This window comes from Cephus cinctus, unplaced genomic scaffold (genome assembly GCF_000341935.2).
Source record: "Cephus cinctus unplaced genomic scaffold, Ccin1 Ccin1_scaffold1333, whole genome shotgun sequence".
Lineage (NCBI taxonomy): Eukaryota > Metazoa > Arthropoda > Insecta > Hymenoptera > Cephidae > Cephus > Cephus cinctus.
The window spans coordinates 73866-96816 of record NW_014333751.1 but is presented as its reverse complement, the minus strand read 5'-3'; the positions used below and the strand labels follow the sequence as shown (position 1 = coordinate 96816).

General features: G+C 34.5%; 4 protein-coding genes and 1 long non-coding RNA gene across 7 annotated transcripts; 2 read left to right on the top strand and 3 right to left on the bottom strand.

The window, feature by feature from the left end:
* Positions 1-4932: 4932 nt before the first annotated feature.
* On the top strand, positions 4933-17915 carry LOC107272939 (RYamide receptor). 2 transcript variants are annotated; one of them, XM_015750634.2, is made up of 10 exons: positions 4933-5430; positions 11018-11141; positions 12060-12262; positions 12319-12467; positions 13357-13478; positions 14743-14960; positions 15699-15799; positions 16122-16212; positions 16311-16429; positions 16558-17915. In XM_015750634.2, exons 2-10 carry the CDS (start codon positions 11033-11035, stop codon positions 16817-16819), a joined length of 1374 nt encoding a protein of 457 aa, XP_015606120.1. In that variant the 5' UTR covers positions 4933-5430; positions 11018-11032; the 3' UTR covers positions 16820-17915. The 2 variants fall into 2 exon arrangements, with proteins under 2 accessions (XP_015606120.1, XP_024946024.1); XM_025090256.1 differs by lacking the exon at positions 4933-5430 and adding an exon at positions 8658-10944.
* On the bottom strand, positions 12545-13418 carry LOC107272945. The gene is made up of 2 exons (XR_001539092.2): positions 13246-13418; positions 12545-12629 (listed from the first exon to the last, which is right to left on the bottom strand). It is a non-coding gene; the product is annotated as an uncharacterized LOC107272945 (long non-coding RNA).
* A 286-nt stretch (positions 17916-18201) lies between the features above and the next one.
* On the bottom strand, positions 18202-19341 carry LOC107272943 (protein aveugle). 2 transcript variants are annotated; one of them, XM_015750640.2, is made up of 4 exons: positions 18930-19341; positions 18763-18840; positions 18563-18676; positions 18202-18474 (listed from the first exon to the last, which is right to left on the bottom strand). In XM_015750640.2, the coding sequence occupies exons 1-4, from the start codon at positions 19038-19040 to the stop codon at positions 18298-18300; spliced, it is 480 nt and encodes a 159-aa protein (XP_015606126.1). In that variant the 5' UTR covers positions 19041-19341; the 3' UTR covers positions 18202-18297. The 2 variants fall into 2 exon arrangements, with proteins under 2 accessions (XP_015606126.1, XP_015606127.1); XM_015750641.2 differs by having other exon boundaries at positions 18926-19336.
* A 512-nt stretch (positions 19342-19853) lies between these two features.
* LOC107272942 (PEST proteolytic signal-containing nuclear protein) lies at positions 19854-21771 on the top strand. Its single transcript, XM_025090263.1, has 3 exons — positions 19854-20005; positions 20596-20798; positions 20934-21771. The coding sequence occupies exons 1-3, from the start codon at positions 19969-19971 to the stop codon at positions 21177-21179; spliced, it is 486 nt and encodes a 161-aa protein (XP_024946031.1). The 5' UTR covers positions 19854-19968; the 3' UTR covers positions 21180-21771.
* An 81-nt stretch (positions 21772-21852) lies between these two features.
* Positions 21853-22887, bottom strand: LOC107272944 (40S ribosomal protein S26). The gene is made up of 3 exons (XM_015750643.2): positions 22765-22887; positions 22008-22316; positions 21853-21935 (listed from the first exon to the last, which is right to left on the bottom strand). Exons 1-3 carry the CDS (start codon positions 22765-22767, stop codon positions 21903-21905), a joined length of 345 nt encoding a protein of 114 aa, XP_015606129.1. The 5' UTR covers positions 22768-22887; the 3' UTR covers positions 21853-21902.
* Positions 22888-22951: the final 64 nt, after the last annotated feature.

Sequence of the window (22951 nt, the reverse complement as noted above, 5' to 3'; positions counted from 1 at the left end):
GCTTTAAGCCCTGGAGGACATTTTATCGTTTTATTTAAAGATAACGGCATTGTAGGGACTTGTATAAGATACATGTCTTAAGATAATATCAAAAAAAGGTAAATAATATGGAAAAAGACTATATATATATATAATATATATTCCATATATATAATATATAATATATATATATATATATATTCCACTCTGCTTCTAATCATTCGTTTTTAACAAAGTTAATACATAAGTCTAGAGGCCAAATTCGGAGGAAAATGCTTATCATGAAAGAATTTTGAAATCAGTTGTCGTTTTCAAGTAGAAGATCATAGGAACAACTAGACAAGGGATGACGTGTGGTCAATTTCATTTTTTTTAAATATTCAGTAGGTCTTCGGGTACTTCACGTGGAGCGACTAGGATTAAAAATGATGCCAGCTAATGTCAATTTGCCTACTAAAATAAAAATAACTGTAACAACAAAATAAAATACGCATTCAAACGAAGTATAAATAAGAGGCACATCTTTATAAGAGATATAGCAAACGCTGTAGAAATTACGAAAGTTTGTCTGGAAACAAATTTGACTATTTGTCAGAGAATCTGGTAATCCAGTACTTTATCAAGGTATTAACTTGGAAGACCTACATAGTCGGTTCATATTTAATATAAAGCTTGTCCGATCCTATACAATAACATGTAGAATTCCGTAAATTGTATTGATATAACCATAATTACTTTTAGGATCGTAATTAAGCATGGGACAAGTCTATTCGGAATTTCTAACAAATTGTCCATTACCTTAAATTATTCTAGCAACCTAATCGAAACATGATAAATCCAATAATGCGCTAGATAACAACTTTCATTAAGGATACAATTAACCCTTTGAAATATAGTATTAGTTATGTCAGGGGTACCACCTGGAAACTTTATAAAGAAACAGTAATTTAAATTCGATTAAAGCAAAAATTGGTATCCGGAGGTTTTAAGATTTAGTGAATTCGGATCTGAATTAAAAATCTTCAAATTCAAATAGCTGATCCAATATGACGGACCTAAATTAACCTTTCGTAGCAAGAAATGTTCCTTCATGTTCTCTTATCTCAATCATCATCAAACTCGATGGTCCAGGACTTTTGAGGTCGCTGATTGCAAATTTGAAGTCAGAATTAAAAAATTTTTTAAAAAACGGATCCAATATGGCGGACCGAAATGCAAAAAGTTACTTGAGTTCGATGAATTTTTGTGGGTTCGCTTATTACGAATCTAAATTTGTACTTTTCAAATCCAATATAGCGGACACATTATAGAAAACTTAATTGAGTGGAGTTCAGATTCATAATCAAAGACCTTGAACACCTCTGAACACGAATTTTTATAAGTCAGCTTACTCTGTTTATCATTCCAGCCCCTCATATTGGATTCACTAATTTGAATTTCTGAATATTGACTTCAGATTCATAATCAGCAACTACAGAAACCTCCGATAACTAAATTTCAAGTGAATCGTATGTAAAGATAAATGTATGCTTCAAAGAGTTAAGCATAATTAGTCAAAAGTAAGTACTACGTCCATTCTGATTTCGTCCCTATGAACAGGACCTAGGACTAATACTTGTGTATTCCGAACTTAAGCGGAACTTGTACAATATTCTTTTTTCGTGCCACAGAGAAAAACGAAATCAGATTTTTAAAAAATCGAATTGATACTTATTTGTTATCACGAGTTGCTTACTCTATATACGATATCTTCCATATAGTCTAATTTAATCTCAATCTTCTTACCATTCTCATCCCCTACTCAGACAAATACATGTCCAAAAGTCATCTTTAGGACGTCTTAAGACTACTTCTGTGCCATTAGACGCCTTAAAGACGAATTTTAGACATTATGTGTTGTGCGGGTATAGTCCTTAGAAACATTAATGGTTAATCACTTTGTTCCACTAAGCTGTAAAGAGACATTACAAAAAACAGAATGCCATAAAATAAACACGATACTTTCGTAATTGTTTCAAAGCTGTGTCAAAAATTCCCTCGAGACTGAATATAAAATTTATATCGCCAAACCGTAAACTTCAACTTCAGACCCTTTTTATAATCTTACTAAAATATCCAGTTTTCCATAATTTATAATAGCGAATTTGTTGGACATTTCGAAGATCCTGTGTCTTATACAATTCTATGTCACTTCTCATCTAATTCCTCGTGTGAGAATGTAAAATATTTATTTTTTGTAAAAAATGCTCAAAGAATACACCGTGATTTGTCGTCAGAGGACACCTTAAAATATGATTTTTTAGACGTATGACTATAAAATTATCTAAAAATTTAAGAGTGACGTCATATCTAAAATATTTTCAAGAAAAGGAAAACCTATTTAAAAATATTTTTCAGGCAGGTTAACAGTGCCATCTCTCGTCAAAAAAGAGCCAGACGGCCTTTTCTTTGAACATTTGTAACAATATTGGTTATATTAATACTGTTGTAAATACTATTTTCCGTCTAACCCGGTGTGTCACTCACCTCATTTCTAGCGCCTCACTCGTACTATCACGTAGCTCTATAAGTTGAGTCGTGTAGCGTGAGGGAAATGCTGGTAGCACAAGCAGGTTGATTGTTAGTAACTAAGGTAAGAGCTGCCTAATGCATTTTTTCACTATATGTATAATTTTCAATCCCATTGTTATTTCACTCCGATTCTATTTTACTTTCCAACTTTCGCATATTTACATGGATCAGTGAATTCATTTAACCCGGGAACAGTCGCGCGATTTTTTTTCCATTTGAAATGCATTGAATTTGGATGTTTCAGATATCCCACTCCTGAGATCAATACATAGCACCCTTCAAGTTCCATGAGCCATCCTTTTTCTCGTATCATGACAATAATGTGTTGTAATAAATTATTCTGCCCCGAATTTATATGAAAATAACATAGGATCTGAGCGTAGCACGCCTACCTCTAAGTTCTTTGACATTAATGCGTTAAACATACAAGTAGACGTGTCGGAATGATAATGGAATAAGACAATAGAATTGACAAATGGACATTTTTGAATATAGTTATATATTTCAGTGAATATAATGAAAAGTCATTGCAAGGTCTCTTGAAATTTTTATCTATTCATGATAACGCTCCGGTATACTTATGAACTCAAACGCTTGATGTTGTGGCAAACAAAGGTAGTACTACAAAACTTCATATAACCGGCTTACAAATAACCTTAATGATAATTAGGAGATTAATTATATTAAAAAAAATTAATGAACAGAAAGAGATTAAGGTTTCAACTTCACAATTAATGTGAATCAATCAGGTCCAATTACTATCGAATATCATAAAGTCAATAGAATAGGCTTGGTATGTTCATCACTCGTGTCTAAACGATGACTTGATGATGGAACAAATGACATCTACTAAAATTGAATCTATTTTCTTGAATGCTTCTTCGCAAACCTGCGTTAATAATTTAATGTTTACGATCTACATGAGAAGGGACTTGGATCAAACTCGTTAAAGCTTACCAGCATCTTCAATATGTCTAACGAGGTTTAACATGGTTAAACGTCCCTGTGAACCCTTCCTACCCCCGAATCTACCAACCATCTCATTTGCTGGATTTTAGGCTTCGTCCCGCTGGGAAAGACAGGTTATCACTACCCCTTAAGTGCCGACACTTTTTATTGCTCTGATTATCGATCCTACATAAAGTTGTATCGAGAGCATGTCAATGTAGCCTGTTCACGTTAGACACTGAACGTCAGTTTTTCTTTTTGCTTGTTAAATGGATTGCTTTGAGAGTGAAGGACTAAAAATATAGAGGAACATCAATCTTCTTATCTCTATTTAACTTGATAAAGGGTTCGATTAAAGAAACACTGCTTGAGCCTCCAAGTTTTTTCGAGTCAACGTTGATATCGTTCAGGAATGCTAAGGTGTTGATACCACGGTTGCTTTCAAAGAACCGATACCTTTCAATGTACAAATAATTATCTGAATTATTAGACGTTTTACGGCATGGACATTATGTAATTCGATAACGCCATGTGGAATGCACGAATGTCCCTCGCGATACGTCATTTAGCTGCTAGTCGGTAACACGCTGAAATTTCGAGAAACATTGAAACTTCAGTCTTCACGTTTGACTTGAGCAGTTCAAAAGGCCAAAGGTACTAATGACGGGTATGTGGCTGGCTCAAACAGAGAGAATTATACAAATGGACTCAAACGCGAAAAAACGAGGAGAAACGACAATAAAGTTTAATTTTCAAGTTTCTCATATCATATATTGATATAAATTTTGACTTACGAATTAATCAGACATTAAAACTTGATCTGTCGATATACTGTAAAAGTGAAAAGTATAGTACTGCGGTTGTCAATTGATCGACCATCTTCATTAATTATCCTAGAATGCATCGTTTAATCTTGAATATTTATTACATCATTTTTCGTTATGATTTCATCTTAAAGAAAAAAGCAGACCCACTAAAGGCTCAGGGAAAAGAAAAGGTAACAAATCATTGTTGCAAAACCTTGTACCTGTCCATAGCCTTGATTTATCACAATAATATTAAATGAGTGATTCGTCGGAGAAGTACAAGAAAAGTTTATCAGTGCCAGAAGTAGGAGAGAATCATTCATAAAAAAATAACTTTGAAAATGTCCGTAAGAAGCAGTAAGAAATAGAACGTTACGAACACCTCTTGTGAAGTATACTGAAAAAATGTACGAAAGCGACGGGTGGTCTTTGAAAGTCTACATAAAAGATAAATCGCTACGATTAAACATAAACATCACTAAAGTCTGGAACGAAAAACTTAGACCTAGAGGTGTATATATACATTAGATATAGTCGAGTATCGGCAAATGCAGAAAGTCCAAGAGGGTAAGGGGCTTGCGAAGCGCAGGTTTATCGAGGGCGCTACGGTTTCCTCGAAAAGCGGGTAAGTATCTAGCCGACACGGGTACGAACACGAACGCACACGCCACATCGAAAACCGAGCGCACCACGGCACTTCGTCCCGACTTCTCGACTCGCGCACTACGCCAAGTTCGTTCTGTACGGATCATCGCGCTCGATTAGTCGCTGTGCCACAACCCCAAATATCATCAAGGATCACCACGTAGTAGATTGGATTGTGACACTTGAATATAATGGAAGGGAGTCGAGAACTGATCGTTGTGTTAACTTAGGAATGTCTGGTTACATGTCAAAGATTGTCACCAGTGTTGAAATCAAAAGTAACACATGTGACAAAGATCATGTATTATTAAGACATAAGTAAACGCAAGTGCTGTGAAGTATGATAGTGAAACGGGACAGACTATAGAAAACGAAAGTATAATGGATTATATTTCGAGAACACGGAGCTTATTTATTATGCTTCATACGTTTATATCGACGATGCTGTTGCATTCAACTTGTTGGAAAGAATAATCGTGAGGTAAGTAATATGTTTCTTACGCTGTCAGAGAAGAATAAATCTTCAGTTACTACTTGGGAAAATTTTTCATGAAAAATGTGGCGATGAAGTTTCAATAGATATCGACGTTAACTTGAATTTTTGCAGTTGATCGGTAGTTAGATATGTACGTGTGTATATGTACTCTTACCTATTCATTGAAGGAAAACGTACTAGTGAAGTTAGCATATATAATCCAAAGAAGTATTAAGGAAAATTGTTTAGTCAGTGTATAGTTAAATATTAAAAAATTGTATCCAAGTATCTCTAAGAAGAATTTTTTAGAAGTTTACGATCCCACTTTAACATTACTCGAAGGGAGAGAAATTAAAGTGCATTTTTGAATAATAAAAGCTACGAACTACTCCGAATTTGAGGAACCAAAAATCTGTGATTAAAATTAATATCTTCAAAGTTGTAAATTACAATAACTAACGCGAGTAAGCACGTGAATTAACATTGATCCTTGAACTCGGTTTGGCTGGCATAAATTCGTGGTAATCCGTGAATACGATATTCAAACAGGCATCTTTTAACGATTAAATGTCCAATAGATGCGTAAATAAAGTTAGGAAAGCGCAGAAATGCGCATAATTTTTCACTAATTTCTTACTTCAAAAATTACCTAATCTCCACCTCGAGTAATGCCGAAACGAAATGCTTGTAACAATATTAGATTGTCATCTACATAAAGATATAAATATATATCGCTATATATACAAAACAAAATACAGGTAATTCAAACAAATTGATAATTAAATCAAAAATTAAAAGAAGCTTTACTTTTCATGACAATAGCTGCCTGCCAAAGCATAACGATGACGTCTACTTAGAGACCAAATATCTATGGAGAGACAGTACAACAGCATTGCCGATTTACAAAAGTGGCTCTATTAATTATCTTAATTACATTCGTTGCTACGTTAATTAATTGGCCAAAAGACATCTTTGCCACAATAAATGATTACAGAACAGAATAGATCCAATTGAGCCATGATGACCTAATACACTAGACAGCATCCATAGAATACAGCGGTGTATTTACGGTTCATAGAAATTCTGAGAGTTGTACATAGTCAAACAGATTAACAAAACGTATTTCCTTTGAGGTTCAAATAATTTAGTACTTGCAAGTCAGTGAGCATACAGATAGTCACGGAACAGATCAAAATAATTATACACATCGTTTATTTCGCAAACTGATGCGATGTAGAAAATTTCTTTGAACGAATCAGGTGATGTTTCAATTTTCTCTAGGTAAACTTTCTTCTTCAAAATAACTTTCAGTATAGTCGCTTAGGACGAAGGTTGGAACTCTCGTTTGTCACTGAATATAAATGGTAATGAGTCTAGAAAAGTGAAATTTACCATAGGTGCTTCTCCTTACACTTTATGTAAGGGCCATTTTATTAGCTGAACGATAACCCTCCCTATCTTATCCTTGGGACTCTAATGGAAAACGTCGATCAGAGTATGACATGCACTCAGTGTCATGACGATCTGTCGATTTATGAAGAATAAAAAGTGGTGTGATCGTTTGGTATAAAAAGAAATTCTTCGTGATAATCATTATCCTTTTGACATCTCTGACACTAAGTGAACGCAATATCTGATGCTTTGCTCGACTACATAACTCAAGAGACATGTTATTTACATTGCAGATTAATTAAGTCACTCGACATTATCCAAGATCTCCTCCTCTAAGATGCATTGATCTATTCGATACGACGTCTTTATAATATCTAGAGCCTGATAGACACTCAATGGTTTATTTTCGTTATAAAAGAGACCTCGTTGTTCATAGTCTTGTCTCTGGAATGCCTGTTCTTAGATGTCAATAATCGTTTGGTATACTCATACCATAAGATATATCTTATAGTACGATATCAATATATATTAGATATCGTATTAAAATTTCTTGCGCACCTACGTGAAAGATTAAACGGAGGTATCCACTATCCACTTGATTGCATGTTAACGGAGGAGAAACGAGGAGATAATTCAAGTAGAAAGACGTAAACGGTGAAATTAGATGAACCGTCGTAAATCCATTTTATCATGCAGTGCGTGCTCGCGAAATCCATTACGTGTATCAGTGTGGATGGGCTAAAAACGCGAAGGGTATGAATTCGTGCGTCGTACAGTGTGAAATTGTCGGTGCGAATTGAGTGTATAGACTCGGCGTAATTGTAGCCGGGAGAAGAGGGCCCATGATATTAGCGGGCACGTGTTAACACGGTAAGCAGCTTCGGTTACTTTCATCACAGCTTATTTTCAGTTCTCTTCACAAAACAAGCTAGAAGACTAAGGATTGGCCCACTCGTGTAAATCCATGTTTAAAATTACAGAACACTCTGGCGTCTCTCAGTAACATCCAATTCAGTCGAGCAATTCTTTTTTTTTTTTATTATTGCATTTTTAGTACCTTTAGTTAGGGACTATTATGCTCAGTCGAGCAATTCTAAGATGCTTCGGTCATTACGATACTTTAGACTCTAAGTGACATATTGTATTCTGTCAAAATAACCTGATTTTCCTTAAATCAGCAATTCAGTTACTTTTACAGTTAAAATCATGGCTATTGATTTTTCTCATCAATTTTCAATGATTCATCGAAATTCATCTTTTTGTCTGTTGTATCCCACTAAAGAACTTCCTAATCAATAGCTAATATCTATGATAAGCTTTGAAGGGGCGATATGGTAGTTACATTAAATTTCTGTGAGGCACTTATGCGTGGTGAATAAAATATTGTACTTTTATATTAATGTGAAATTTTCGACACGCTTACAGAAACGGAATCTTATTACAATAAAAAATTTAAATTAAAAAAGCCGAAACAAGGGATATGAAGGCGAAATGTTCAGAGAGAGGGGAACTTCTACGAGTAACTGTCTACCTACCTCAATTGAAGATAAGCTGAATGTGATGAGCTTGCAAGTTCGGCAAGAGCTTGACTCTGTATACCGTAGTATTACCCTCTCTCATAAATATTCATTTTAATGCCTGCCAAGGCGAACAAACAAGTGTTGTTTCATTTTCCTCTCTTTTACATTTTTCCCTATTCGCTGTCATATGTTATTCGAAAGATCAAATAAAATTATTTACGTGTTCAGAGACATTGTTTTTTATTTGCATCGAAATAATAAACTTTATAACCATATTTTATTCTTCACCATTCAATGGAACTTTTAATAATAAGATTTCGCATGAAAATTCCTCTTCGACGTTTCTTACGTAATACCTTCGATGCTACGACAATTTGTAGAACGTGGTTCACGTAGGACTTGCAATAATTCATTGCATTTGATTGGCAAATAAATTCAATTAAAAGCACTCGTTGGGTTTATGATTTTAATTAATCTTATCCAATCTGACTGCTCTTAATTAATCTAAGTAATAAGTATTATCCAAGCTATAGTTATCTGATAAATTGGCTATTACCAGCAGGTAAACAGCTCGTTTGCATGAAATATAATATAAGTATGTACCTAATAAAATTATATTTAAAAAAATAATTAGATTTTATACACGAAATACGCAGATTCGTCAGGTATAATCATTTTATTTTAGATTATAAGCTAAAACTGGATTACTGTAATATTCATGTTATTTTAACCGCAATGACTTATCTCGTTTTCATGAAGTTACCAGATTCAGCGTTTTACATGAACGTTTGTTATTACTCATAAGGATGCTTGACCCAAAAGTTTTGCCTTGCTAAAGCCAAAAGGGTGTGTGCTTACTGAAAATTCTATGTTTGTACGACCTTCTACTTCTAGTGTCGCGATTTGTACAAAATTTAAAAGTTCCCCACGTAATTTATTACGTCAAGGTACATATCGAAAAAAAAAGAAAAAACTTACCAGACAATCATTTTGATTTTAATAATTAATGGCTTCTACATTGTTATCGGAGTACCGAAAGAAGCTCGGCATAAGTATTATTACAATTGCATCAAAAACAACACGAACAAGATATCGGATTCGAAAAAGGGACGTAAGCTCTTGTGAAAAAGACAATAGAATAGACGCGTAAAGTCTACTGTTATAGAAACGAGAAACAATAAATTATAGAACGAGAAATAGCACGTTTATGTGCGTTAAGCGTGTGAAAGAAGCAGGAGGTCGTAAAACGTTATGTTTTCGCTAGTTACCTGCGCGCACATTTGTAATTTACGATAACACGTTTGAGCGAGCTTACGTATCTAATACCTTTTGCTATTAGTGAAATTACTCAGTAGGTAACAAAACGTAATAATTTTCACGCGTCTTGTTGACTCTTCATCAGGGGTCAAATTAAGCTGATTAAAATATATAGACGAAGATTCGTTGCATACTTTTGCATGAATTATCATACTAGTATCCTATCAATGTGGCTGAATGCAACTTATGGATGGTAATAAAACGCATTCGTACAAACAGAGCTATTTAAAAAAACTGTGGATAATTCATTTCATATTGCCAGTAGAAATGAAACTCGAATCAGCCAGTAGCAGTGAGACTTGGTGAAACACATACATATGTCATATCAGCCCTTCTATCGAAGTGAATTCTAATACGTTCTCGCTTTACGAAATACTTCCAAATTCTGTTTGCCAACGGTCCCCATTGATTGTCACAACTTCACGTACCATACATTCGGTAACACCCTAGCATATTCGTCCCTTCGATCGATCGGATTGGATGAAGGCACTCCTTTTTTTTTCTATCTCACTGTATGTCAGCCATGGGAAATCATTCCATCCAGTCACGATCCTACATTCAATTTTACATCTCGGCTAAGCATTTTTGTCAGCAATTTTTCAACGATATTCCTGCATTTTTTAATTTACAGGGATATAAATATGATTTATGGATTATTCAATTTTTATTCGAGCGCGACAACTTTGAGATGTTTCTTTACACAGGGGAATGTGAATGTAATTCTTTATTATTTATATACCGTAAAACTGTTACTGAGATACTGTGTACGCGATATAGTCGTTGCGGCACGTAAAAAATTACAAGTTTCACATAAAACGGACGGTTTTAGAATTGTTGTTAACTAAAGTAGTGTAAGTAAAGTATCGATTCAATAATCACTCAGATAGCCTTTACAAATTAAGCTTTCATCCACTCAATCACAGCGGGTAGAGAAATTTCGATTATTTCGAAGTCGCGAAACTTCGGGAAGCAATTTAATAAATGAAAAAGATATTAGCGGAAGGTAAATAAAGTTTGGAGAGGTTTGCTCAGTTGTTTCCGAAAATTCCCTTAGGTAGCCTTATTAGTCTTGTCTTGTCGTGAGCAATATTTCGGTAATTTGAAAACATCAACAGATATTCGTTGATTACTCCTTTGCCACCGTATAAAATAACAGTTAGGATGTTTTCAAGTATAGCAGGGACAGAACATTTGGCAAATAGTCTCCTGTAAAGGAATTCAATAAGGTTTCGAAATTCAATTTAGGGAATGGAAAATCCCTGCCTTCTATAGCTCGAAGAATAACGTTTCGGTAAAGCTACAAGGAAAATCTTCTTTATTTATCAACGTAAGTAAGAAATGTATAAGTTTAAATATTATTTCAGATCTCCAGTGGCAGGATGAACTTCTCGTGGTCTCCGGAAGATGGAGGACCTGATGCATTATGGCCAGTAATGCTCAACTCTACGTACTGGAGTGGAAGCAACGCAAATTTATATGACGATTATGGTAGGTTGCTTAAATAATTAATGTTATTAATATACATATCAACCTTGGGTTGTATAAGCTCTAAAAATTCTATTAATTTCAAGCTAATTTACTAACCAACTTATTACCGTGTCGATTAACTGTTACCGGGGAAAATTCCGCGAAGCAGAGATATCACAAAGCCTCGCAGTTTTATGCAGGAATAAATTTGACCGAATGATATATGGCTACTATAGTGAAATATTGAAACACTAAATTGTGTGATAATCGTCACAAAATGTTACGTCGAAGTGAGAAAGTATTCAAAGACGATTCACTTTTTTTCACACGAAGACAATTTAGGAATGTTAATGGGAAAGTCTCGAGCTCTTTTCCCCCGTGTTTCGCCCTTGCGAGGGACATTCGACCTTTTCAAGGTTCAGAAAGAATATTTGCAAAGTACGTTAACAGCAACTTCCTGTAATTACTACACTCGTCAATTAACATAGTTGAAACGGCGTAATCTCAGTTGAACGAAAGATAATCGTAACGATATTTTTTGTCATCGGAACGTAAAAAGAAATATCATTGATCTTTATGTTTTTAGTACAACACAACTTAATATCACGACAGGTCATTAACACGCGAACCTAAAATCATGGTAGAACCGTCATTTGTCTCGATTAAAATATATCCCTTATAAAACATTTTATTGTTAGAAGTCAATTATTATCCGATCGATTCACAAGCTCAGGCTGGCATATCAATTGCTATAGGCAGATCTCATTAACGCGATATACGAAGACATACTAAAAACTGATTTGATTTTAATGATTTGGCAGTACTGTCAGTCGAAAGTTAAAAGAAAAAAAAAGGGTGGACAATATCTAAGATAATATCTTCTTGCTGCAACGCTAAACTTCATCTCATAAGTAAAACAATTTTTTAATTCGACATTAGACGATCTCTACGACGTACCAGCTGGTCTTATAGCTTTACTGAGTGTCTGCTACGGAAGCATCTCCGTTCTTGCTGTTCTTGGTAACTCCTTGGTGATATGGATAGTTGCCACTTCACGTAGAATGCAAAGTGTCACCAACTGCTTCATCGCCAATCTGGCTCTGGCTGATATCGTCATTGGACTCTTTGCTATTCCATTTCAAGTAAGTTTCCACTTGTCGAATCCGAACAACCAAATTATACTCGCGCCTTTTAACAGTTTCAGGCTGCCCTTCTGCAGAGGTGGAATCTACCGCATTTCATGTGTGCTTTCTGTCCGTTCGTCCAAATTCTCTCTGTTAATGTGTCCGTGTTCACTCTGACTGCCATCGCGGTTGATCGTCATCGCGCAATTCTGAAGCCTCTCAGGTACGTATTTCTCATTCTTCCTGATTAAACCTCCTTTTGTCAGCAATTCATCTTCATGTTTTATTTGTCGATTTGTGAAATCCACCATCGATCAGAGCTTACGTCGTACGAGATCGACAGTTTAGTTGCTCGGGGTTATTACGAGACATCTTTCATCATCACCTAGATGAAAGAATGTTATCGGTCATGTTTGACATTTATGACACAATCATTCTTACTGATTAAATTAAATTCCACAGGAAACTGTGAGTGTTTCGATATGCATAAACGAGTTCTACCTAGTTTATTGACATTCTGTCCGTGCTTCCCGTAAGTGCAAGAGAGATGGACTCATTGGTATATCCCTATGTAAGAGAAAGACGGACACAATGCCCGACTTAAATTAGAGGTTTACTATTTATTTTGCCAAAATCACTGAATTGTCTGCTATATATCGAACTGTCTATCTCGCTTGCTTTTATATGTGAAATGGCAATAAAAATAATTAATTTATGATCAAAAAGTACTCTATGACAGTTCTTAAGTTTTGCAGACACGATTCGGATTAATATAGCTATAGGAGTGTTTATATACCTACTGCATATAACAAGTATAGAATTCATAACCATTTTGCCTGAAACACCCGGAATTCAGTTTGTGTATTCAAAACATTTCAAGAACAAAATTTACTACCTTAGAGTGTGTCGTATACTCTTAGTTGTAAACTCTGTATATATATTACGCAAGTTAATGTGAGAATATTCTACGAACGTAATTTCTTATTGAAGAAAGTTATTACCTTATTACAGCTCCCATCTTGAATATTATGATCACGACGTATTCCATTCTAACAATGATGGCCAAGTTCTATGTCGTTACCCGTTTTCCGAGTTCTTATTGTGTTTTTCAGTGCCAGGCCGAGCAAGTTACGAGCAAAGATTGTCATTGCTGGTATTTGGTTGCTAGGCGGTGCTTTGGCTGCTCCGATGGCAGTAGCTCTCAGAGTAGTAATGGTACCGGAAAGTGCAGGCGGTGAGTGAAATCCAATTTGAACTGTGAGTAGATATAGTAATCACGGAAGAAGCTCACTTGAATTGCCCGAAAAATATTTATTCAATTGAAAAATCATTTATTCATAATCATTCGAATTACAATTAACCCACTCTTTTAGAATTAGACTTTCTCGACTTCCAATAACAAAACTTTCCATTCTTCAAGACTTTACGTGTACCTCATTACCCGTGAGTGGTTAGTTAGATAACCAACCACGGGTAAACAGAGAGAAATGCAAACATCTATTGGACACACTGCCAATCATCCGACCGAAATTTGCATCGATCGCCCCCTTAGCATTGTGGATTCCATTTACATCCCTATGGTTTACCCCTCGTAACGGGATACTGACAGGCTTCGTGGTAACGAGTAGAAAGTTTCAAGATATCTTTAACATTATCCAGGATATATAAATCCGATAAGAATCCCTTTCTGCTTTAAGAAAGATATTTATCAAACGTTAACAGGATCAAATATACGTGAGATAGCGAGGATGAACAACAAATTTAATTAAGTCTCGCCATACATTTCTCACAATGAAAAACATCGTTCCAACGTTCTTTTTTACTTGTACTCTCAAATTTTATTCTATTACTTAGTACCAAGCATAAAGCCACGATTCGAGATGAATGAAAGTAGGAGGAATCGCTTGGGTTTCAAGTTAATTTCGACGGCTCGAGTTACTCTTATTCCGAAGTACTTTCCTTCACTGGGTTTTCATCAAAAAAAGAAACTTCTTCCACCTTCGATGCTTTTCTCAATTGTCTGAGAAAGGTCATTGTGTTACGTAAAATTTTAAAAATTTCCTATAGGTAGTGATCATTTTTAAAATGATGAACAAGGGAAACATTAATTGGATGTTTTTATCAAATTAATTTGACCGACGGTTTTCGGTAGCTTGCAAGTTTCAAATACTGATTTTATCTAACTAATCTTCTGATATTTTAAAATTTTTAAGAAAAAGTTTCAGGACGAAATATAATATGGCACTAAATTTGCCTAGTAATTAACAATTCGATGTCTTGATTAACAAACACATCGTCAGAACATAATTATAGTTTCCTAACTTAGAACAAAGTTATGATAATGCTCTATAATCAATGAGGACCAAAAGCTTGATACATTATAATTACTGATGCATCAACACATTAGTTATTTTGGTACCCATTTGATGAATGGATGAAAAAAAGCAAGACAAGCTTCATATGAGTCTATTTGATGTATAATAAATTTCCAATTACAGTTGGCAGACTACGCCTCAAGCCATTCTGCTGTAATGAGAATATGTCAGAGAAATCGATGCTCACGTATAGAGCTTTACTGGGTTTTCTACAGTACCTGACACCTTTAACAGTAATATCCTGCGTGTATGCGAGAATGGCTCTGAAACTTTGGGGTAGCCGAGCGCCAGGAAACGCTCAAGACTCTCGTGACGCCAATCTTATGAAAAACAAGAAGAAGGTAAATTATACTAGTTTTTCTGTAGGTAAGAGGAAAACGGGGGAATAAACGGGTGATAATAGTAAAAAAAAAGTAATACGATCAATTGACGTAGAGATACTGGAAAATGGAACATTTGAAGAAAATGAAAATTGTTTTTGTACTGTCGCTCATAGCTGTCGTGTTCAAGCAACTTTTTATATCCTAGTGTCTTGATAATATTGCCGTAACTGCCCTTTATGACTTCCACCCTCGCTTCATTCAGGAATAACGCATTTAATTTCATCTTGACAATTTCTCGAGTTACTTCGTCTGAAGAGCGTGGAACGATGAAGATAATAACATTTCCTCAGATTCCATTGTAACGGTAGTTACTTATCTCGTAACGTATGCGAATTATTTTTTCGAATAATGCATTGTAATGAAATTCTTTAGTGTTAACCATTTGCCTTTAACCCCTTGGGCGACTAGGAATGTCTCACTGTTTGTGCCCGAAACCACAGAAAAAGAAAAGTAGTTGAATTTCCATGAAATATACGTCATCAACGTTTTTTGGGCCGCTTATTACTAATTTGAGGTAAAATTGTAGAAATGAACAATCTGAAAAGTGGTATTTTTATCTGTGTTGTTCCTTCGGAGACTTTTTCGTTTACATTTTCTCCTCCTATTTGTAGCATGAAAAATAAAGATTTTCTACTCTGATATTTTGATTGGATTAAGTTTAATTATACTGAAAGAAGTAATTTAATTTTTTAACAGGTTATCAAAATGCTGGTGATAGTGGTGGCACTCTTTGCGATTTGCTGGCTACCATTGCAAACGTACAACGTGCTGCAGTATTCGTATCCAGAAATAAATGAGTAAGGCATTGAGATACCTATATACAAACCCCAAAAAACTTGTAGGCTTACATAACAGGACATAAACATGACTAAACCTCCTTAATATAAATCATTTTATCGATTTTTGCGTTCGATTGTCAAATTAATAACAGTATTGCCTAGAAGGATAACAAGCTACTTACTGTGGATATGCTAACATTCTATACAGATATTCAAAAAAAATGTGGAATTTTGGATACATTAAAACTTTTAGACATGAATTATACAGACTTGGTGGGAGAACAAGTCAACAAAATTATCCGGTGTGTTAATTTCTCAAGAGTTAAATAAATGATTTCAGATACCGCTATATCAATATAATATGGTTTTGTTGCGACTGGCTGGCTATGTCAAACAGCTGTTACAATCCATTCATATACGGCATATATAATGTAAGCAAAAAAGAACACTACAGAGTAATAAAAATAAGATCAAAAACATAGCCATATGATGGTAAACAAAATTTCAATATTTTATTCATTAATTCTAGGAGAAATTCAAACGAGAATTTCAACAGAGGTGTCCATTCAAATCGCGAAAATGGTCATCCAGTCCTCCTACAGACAGTTTCGACACGGATAAGACACAAAGTACCAGAGCGTCTATAAGGTAAATGATTCATTTTCATGCCGCCATAATTTTTTACCTATTCAATACCGTACATGAAGTGCGCCCATTTTTATACATTTTGAATAAAAATATTATCATAAACTAAATTTAAACCTTTTTTATCCTAGGTATGATTGGCGAAGACCAGCCTTAGGAGGATGTCCAGCCACTGCATCTTTTTATCCTGGTGTATCTGTACGTGGTCCATCCCTAGGACGTCTTGAAAGTAATACTAGAGCTTTAAATGCAACGGGCTGTTTCATTCGGAATGGACACTCTAACTACCAGTCAAACAAAAAACATGCAGAAAGATCTGCTGAACTTTATGTCTTCCCTTCAGGGAGACACAAGCATTCGCTTAACCTTGTCTCTGAGGAATTATGTCTGTAAATTCTTATTTCTTCTCTTTGATCCTCTGCTGGGCATAAGGCTTCAGAAGTCTCAACGTAAAAGTGCTAAAACACTTAGAACCAGCAAAGGATTGAGCTTTGCGAATAGCTATGCATACTTTGAGTTTAACCCGCGATTCCCTCAATACAATTTATTGAATTACAGTTCAATAAAACATAGCAGAACAGTCGAACAATTGGATTCTCAATAACTTTGTCGACACGGCTGATGCTAATTGTTTGACACACAAATTTGTCAGTTAAACGGTACATAAGAGAAATTAATGTAGCTATATTCCATGTATGGTTCAATTCAATTTTGTACCTATATTCAACTTGATTTAATCGAATCTCATAACTTTTCAAAGTTCATGACTGTGCAATTTGAAAATATAAGATGTTACAAGATGGCATTGACCTCAAATTATATTAAGATAAACCTACGTGGAAGAATGTTTCAAGGTTGACAATGACCTTTAGTGAGCCTAAAGAAAATATTAACAATAGATGCGAGAATAAATTCGATCTCATATGAGAATCATGGCGATTTCTGTGACCGAATAACTTTCCGCGCTGTACGTCATCAGCTGTGGTGTCACTGTTATGGGCGACTCGATTTTGGGAGACGAAGGAAATCGAAAATTATAATTCTTATCTGTAATAATTACATACAAATTATAACTATAATCTGATCAAATCGTTTCACTGCAGTACAGGTTTATATGCTTGACAATATTCGGGACTCCGTTGAAACACCAACAAAAATTGCATCTTTGCGCTCGGAAACCTTAATAACATTTGAATTATTTTCTTTATCAATCTATTACTTTTAAATTATTTTTTCGACCGAATAAGTTCCATGAATACTGCTCATCCTGTAATTTTGTATCAAGTTCCTATTAAGTTTTTTTATTATTAATAATATATAGAACAAAATTGTGGAGGACTTGATTTGTTTGAATTGGTATTTTACAAATCGGATAAGTCACTTGAGTAGACATTTATACGCTGTTCTACGTCTTTGTTCTAGTCAATATATAAGTGCCCTATGGTCATTGGTAGTGTAAATAAAATATACTGTGTATATTAGTCCAGAACAATAATGCTGTCCATTTGAATTTTTTCCTTAGCAATTCAATACTCATTTCTTTAATTAGAACTAGTTGTACAAGTAAAAGAATGTTTTCGATAAGTATCAGTCAGATACTTTTGCATAAGCTAACCAGGAGACTGTCATATTTTCCTATTTAACATCCATACTACTGCGATTGGATTTTACCTTATAAAAACTGTGCATCCTGTTTACATGAGTTTACACTCGTATAGTATAGCACTGCAATAAAGAATAATATGTGAGAGTTCAAGGATAAATCATATGGAATATTTAAAAATGGAAAAAATAATGGTGATTTATTTAAAATAAAATATCAAGGATGTATTGAATACAATTATGAAATTCTTAGAATAGTAATCTCTGTCTTAGTCATAATTTGTATTATTGCGACGTTCTATATCACGTATCTCTAGAATATCCGTTTTTAGATGTAACTTCATGATCTCTCTCCAGATATCCATCCTGTGTTCTTCACTGTCAATGCCCAGTCGTAACAAAATATTCTCATTTATTCTGAGTAATGCTCTTCCTGTTATATCATGCTAACACATAATAAAGTATATCAATTAAAACTGTTTACAGGCCATAATCACTTTGTTTATCTTATCCACTGTAACGAGCAAAGCTTACATATAAAAATTTTTCATGATAAAGCTGATAGTAGTCACTACAATGCCTTCGTAACCATTTTTGAACATCAAGTACATTCCACAGATACACTGGACGAGGTCTGGCAGTTTTATTCTAAAGCATAACACAATAATGTAAGAGAGAAAACATGTATTATATATACTTCCTAACAAATTAAATGAGTGTAAAAGCATTCTCACCTTGGGTCTATTATATGGGCTAACAACTTCCTCAACCATTGCTATTCTCCACTCCCAGCAATATATACAAGGACAAAACTAAGGAATATTTGTTATACCGCTCTTATCATAATTAACGAACATGGTATAACCGTTATATAGAAATAATGTTTACACTACATACATACAACTACTCTGAACTCATTGCACTTTGCAGAAGTACGAGGAATGAAAAATAAACTCAAACGCGTGGTTGCAAAACAATCATCTTCATGTTCCTTTTTAGCTTCAACCCTCATACAGGGCCAAGTGCCAGAAAACAAACATTATACAACTTCTGTACCTGTGTGAAATTAGCGGAACTACTTTGAGTTTCATAATATAAAAAATTGTAATCGTTTGTTTGTAATCTGTAGGTGATTGTTAGATTAATTATAACGTTTGTTAGACATTATTTTGTTTGTTATTGTGAAATAAAAATTTTGATGTGAGGATTCTAAGATTGTTCGATCTTTCGATTGAGGATGAAATGAAGGATTCAAGTGGGATCCAGGAATCACGTCCGTCTTCTCAAACGTTACACGATTGGTTCATTTCCTCTAAAATCTGAATTTGGAAACGTAGTCGTTGGACATATGTACCTGCCACATGTATGTTCGAAAATGAACCGAGGCTACGATGCTCGCAGCACTCTCGGCTGATCTTCGAACGCAGCTGTCGTAGGTGTGTTCGTAAACCTATCATATTGTTTATGTTTGTTACGAAAGGTGGCTGGCGACCCAATCATAAAATTATGCAGTATGGAGGGTGGGGATCATAAACGAGATATTAAGTTTTTGTGTTTTTCAGCTAAATAGACAACCAACAAAAGTCTTAATTAATTAATTCGTGTCCAACAAACGATTGCTCATCCATTAGTACCCAATTGAATCCAAAAAAATAAAAAGAAATTGTCCGCTGTCTTCACATCGAAATTCTTATTTCCTAATAACAAAAAAAATAATCCCTAATAACGTTATAATTAATCTAATAATCTTCTAGAAACGGCAAACAAACGATTAACATTTTTTTAAATATGAAATGCAAAGTAGTTCTGCTAACTTCACAGAGGTGATGCTCTTTTGGTAGCACTGAAATTCAACACTATTGGTAGGACTGTCCTAATATCGCCAAATTACATACTTCAGATTTATCGTCGTCTCCTCGCAAGCTCGCAAATCCGCGAAAATGTCCAAGAGGAACTCCAGCAACGATTACAGAAAAGGTTTTATTCATTTTATTAGTAATAAAACTGTTCAGTTCTGGTAAATCGTTATTTCATTCTGTCGTCATATTCCTATTTCATGCTATACATACTTTAATATGTTTATTGATCTTACTCGACATACACAATATATTAATTATTTGAAAAAATCGCTAGAATCCAAAGAAATACACGTGAGAAATTAATGAACTAGTGTCGTTGTGATTTATCATGGGTCTGCAACCATTTGGAAAGTATCGAGCGCTTTAGGGAACGTATGTAACCATTCTATAGCCATAACAAAATTCTCACGATTGTATATTGTATAACGTTTATGGAAATCATTAAATTTCGTATTGGTATTAACTAGTTAAGATTTTAATGTTATATTTTATTTTAATATAAATGTTGTATATTACAAAGATAATATTAATTTTGGAGCACACAATGTAATTGTTACATTGTTACCTGATGATAGCTCGATCACTTTTAACACCTGAGAGAATCCTAAGAACTTCATATTCTGAAAAGAGTACAGCTTAAAAATTTCTGGTTATTAAGTCAGTGGCGTTTAACTTGATCTGAACTTTGCCAGTGTTTGACGTTGTCAGGGTCAAGTGCCTACAGAGCGGAGGATGACAGGGAAGACGAAAGAGTTCGGGAAAGATCACCATTGAGATCAGATGAACGTCGAGATTCCAGCAGTCTCTCTCATCTAGAAGCCAAGAAGCAAAAACTGGCCTTTGGCTTTGGAAAAAAACCTATCAGTGCTGAAACCAAAAAGGGGATACAAATCAAATTAGGATCAGCATCGGTTAGTCTTCTATGCTTGAAAATAGAGACATTTACTAAATATAATCCCACAGGCTTAAAGATACTTTCAAAATAGTATAATTATAAAAAAAATATTTTGTATAATTATTAAAAAAGAAAAATTTTTCTATTTTAGAAGCCTATTTCAAAACCAGCAGCTGTTCAGAAGCCAACAGTAGCATCAGTTTTTAATGCAGATGATGATGATGAGGAACCTGAAGAAATGCCAGCAGAAGCTAGAATGAGAATGAGGAATATTGGGAGAGAAACTCCAACTTCTGCAGGTCCAAATTCATTTGGCAAGACGAAACAGGGCTTTTGTGACTCAAAGAAAATCTTTGAGAAGACATTGAAGAAAGCCATGGAAGAGGCTAATAAATGATTCCCTGATAAACGACGTACCTCACGGCTGTTAAATATATATTAATTTAATATTTACAATAATTAGAGTGAGTCCTGATCGTTTTTTAATCGATCATAATTCATCGCGATTATAATTAAGGAGTTAAACTTTTCAAACTGGAAATACGAGCGTCCATTTGTTTCCAATCTATCTTTCTTCTCTTTTTCCGTATCTCTAATACGATTATAAAAAAAAAATTCTGCAATGTTAATAGCAGTCTCTAAGACATTGTCGAATTAGATTGCATAGGTAAAGTCTCATACAAAAAGAAAAGAGAACAACCAGTAGGCCTGCTCTTTACAATGTCTGATAATTGTATTTATGACATTACTAAGCCATTGTATTTAACACATATATCATAAAGCAAAAATTAATTTTAATAGGTGAAAAGAACTTGATAGAGTTTGTTAATCGCGACGTTTGTGTAAAACTTCTATCGCCTGTGATCATGACGAAATACAGAAACGGTTTTATGAATTACGGATTTTTGCATATAGACATTCATTGGAATCTTGAATTAAATATCATTAACAAATCACTTAAAAATAAACGAATGATAGTTAAAAAGTAATAAGGTTTATAATATTATGACCCTAGTTGATATGGAGAAGGTAACAAAGTGCAAATAATGAAATATATTGTCCAAAAAATCATTAGTTTTATGTGGTTTTATTTTGAATTAAAATATACACATAGTGCAAATCACTTCCTGTTCTGCTGTCCCTGGCGCAAGTCCTGCAAAAAACATTGGACAATTAATATAAATTTAATTATTCACTTTATGATCATTAAACAAATCAAAATTACCCTAGGGAAACTGCGGACTGGAGGTGTTCTGATACGACGATCAGCCTTAGACCTGTTACGCACTACTTTGGAGTGAATAGCACATGAGACACAGTAGTGCAATTTTGCATAGAGCTTGGGAAGCTGATAGGATGTGTATACACTAGCCTCAGTGATATCACGGACAGCAGCAGCTTCCACAATATTACGGATGACGAACTTCTTAATCGCCTTATCCTTTGGAACGCATCTAGCGCAATTGGTGCAGCGTACAGGGTTTACATGGCCACGGCCATGCTTGGCACGTCCCCCGTTTCTTCGTTTACAAGTCTAAAATTATAATAATATTTATGTATTAAAACAACAATTAACAACAGAGAAAATACCCAATCATAGTAATCAGCCGTCAAATGTTTCAGGTTAACAGTGCCTATACAGTTCTTAGTATGAGAATACTATATTATTAAGTAATGCATAGTTCACTTATACTTCAATTTAAAAAAGGACAACGATATCACAACTCTCAAGCAGTTATACAGTTGATTACTGAAGGAAATGTTAAATTTTTGCTGTAGGCAATCATAGTATATCGAGCCACATGGTTTGGTCTTGTATACATCAGTCATATTATAATAAATATCGCCACTTTAAACCGCACAATTTCTATAAAACGATAAATATAATATTGCTTTTCACTTTGAGTACTAAATTCACTCGAACATTATTCGCAAAACTACTACATTCTTTAAAATTATTATGAAAGGCAAAATTTAGTTACCATTTTCTTGCGTTAGCCAACAAAGAGAAGCCGGAAGCCTGTAATGGCTGCCAAACTGGGGAAACATAACTGCAGTAGTCAAACGATCTATTTACTGATTGTTGCCCTGAAAACTTTGTAAAAATATTGCATTTCCTGTCGAATAATTTTCCAGAATTACTTCAATACAATATTCATAAATTACCCA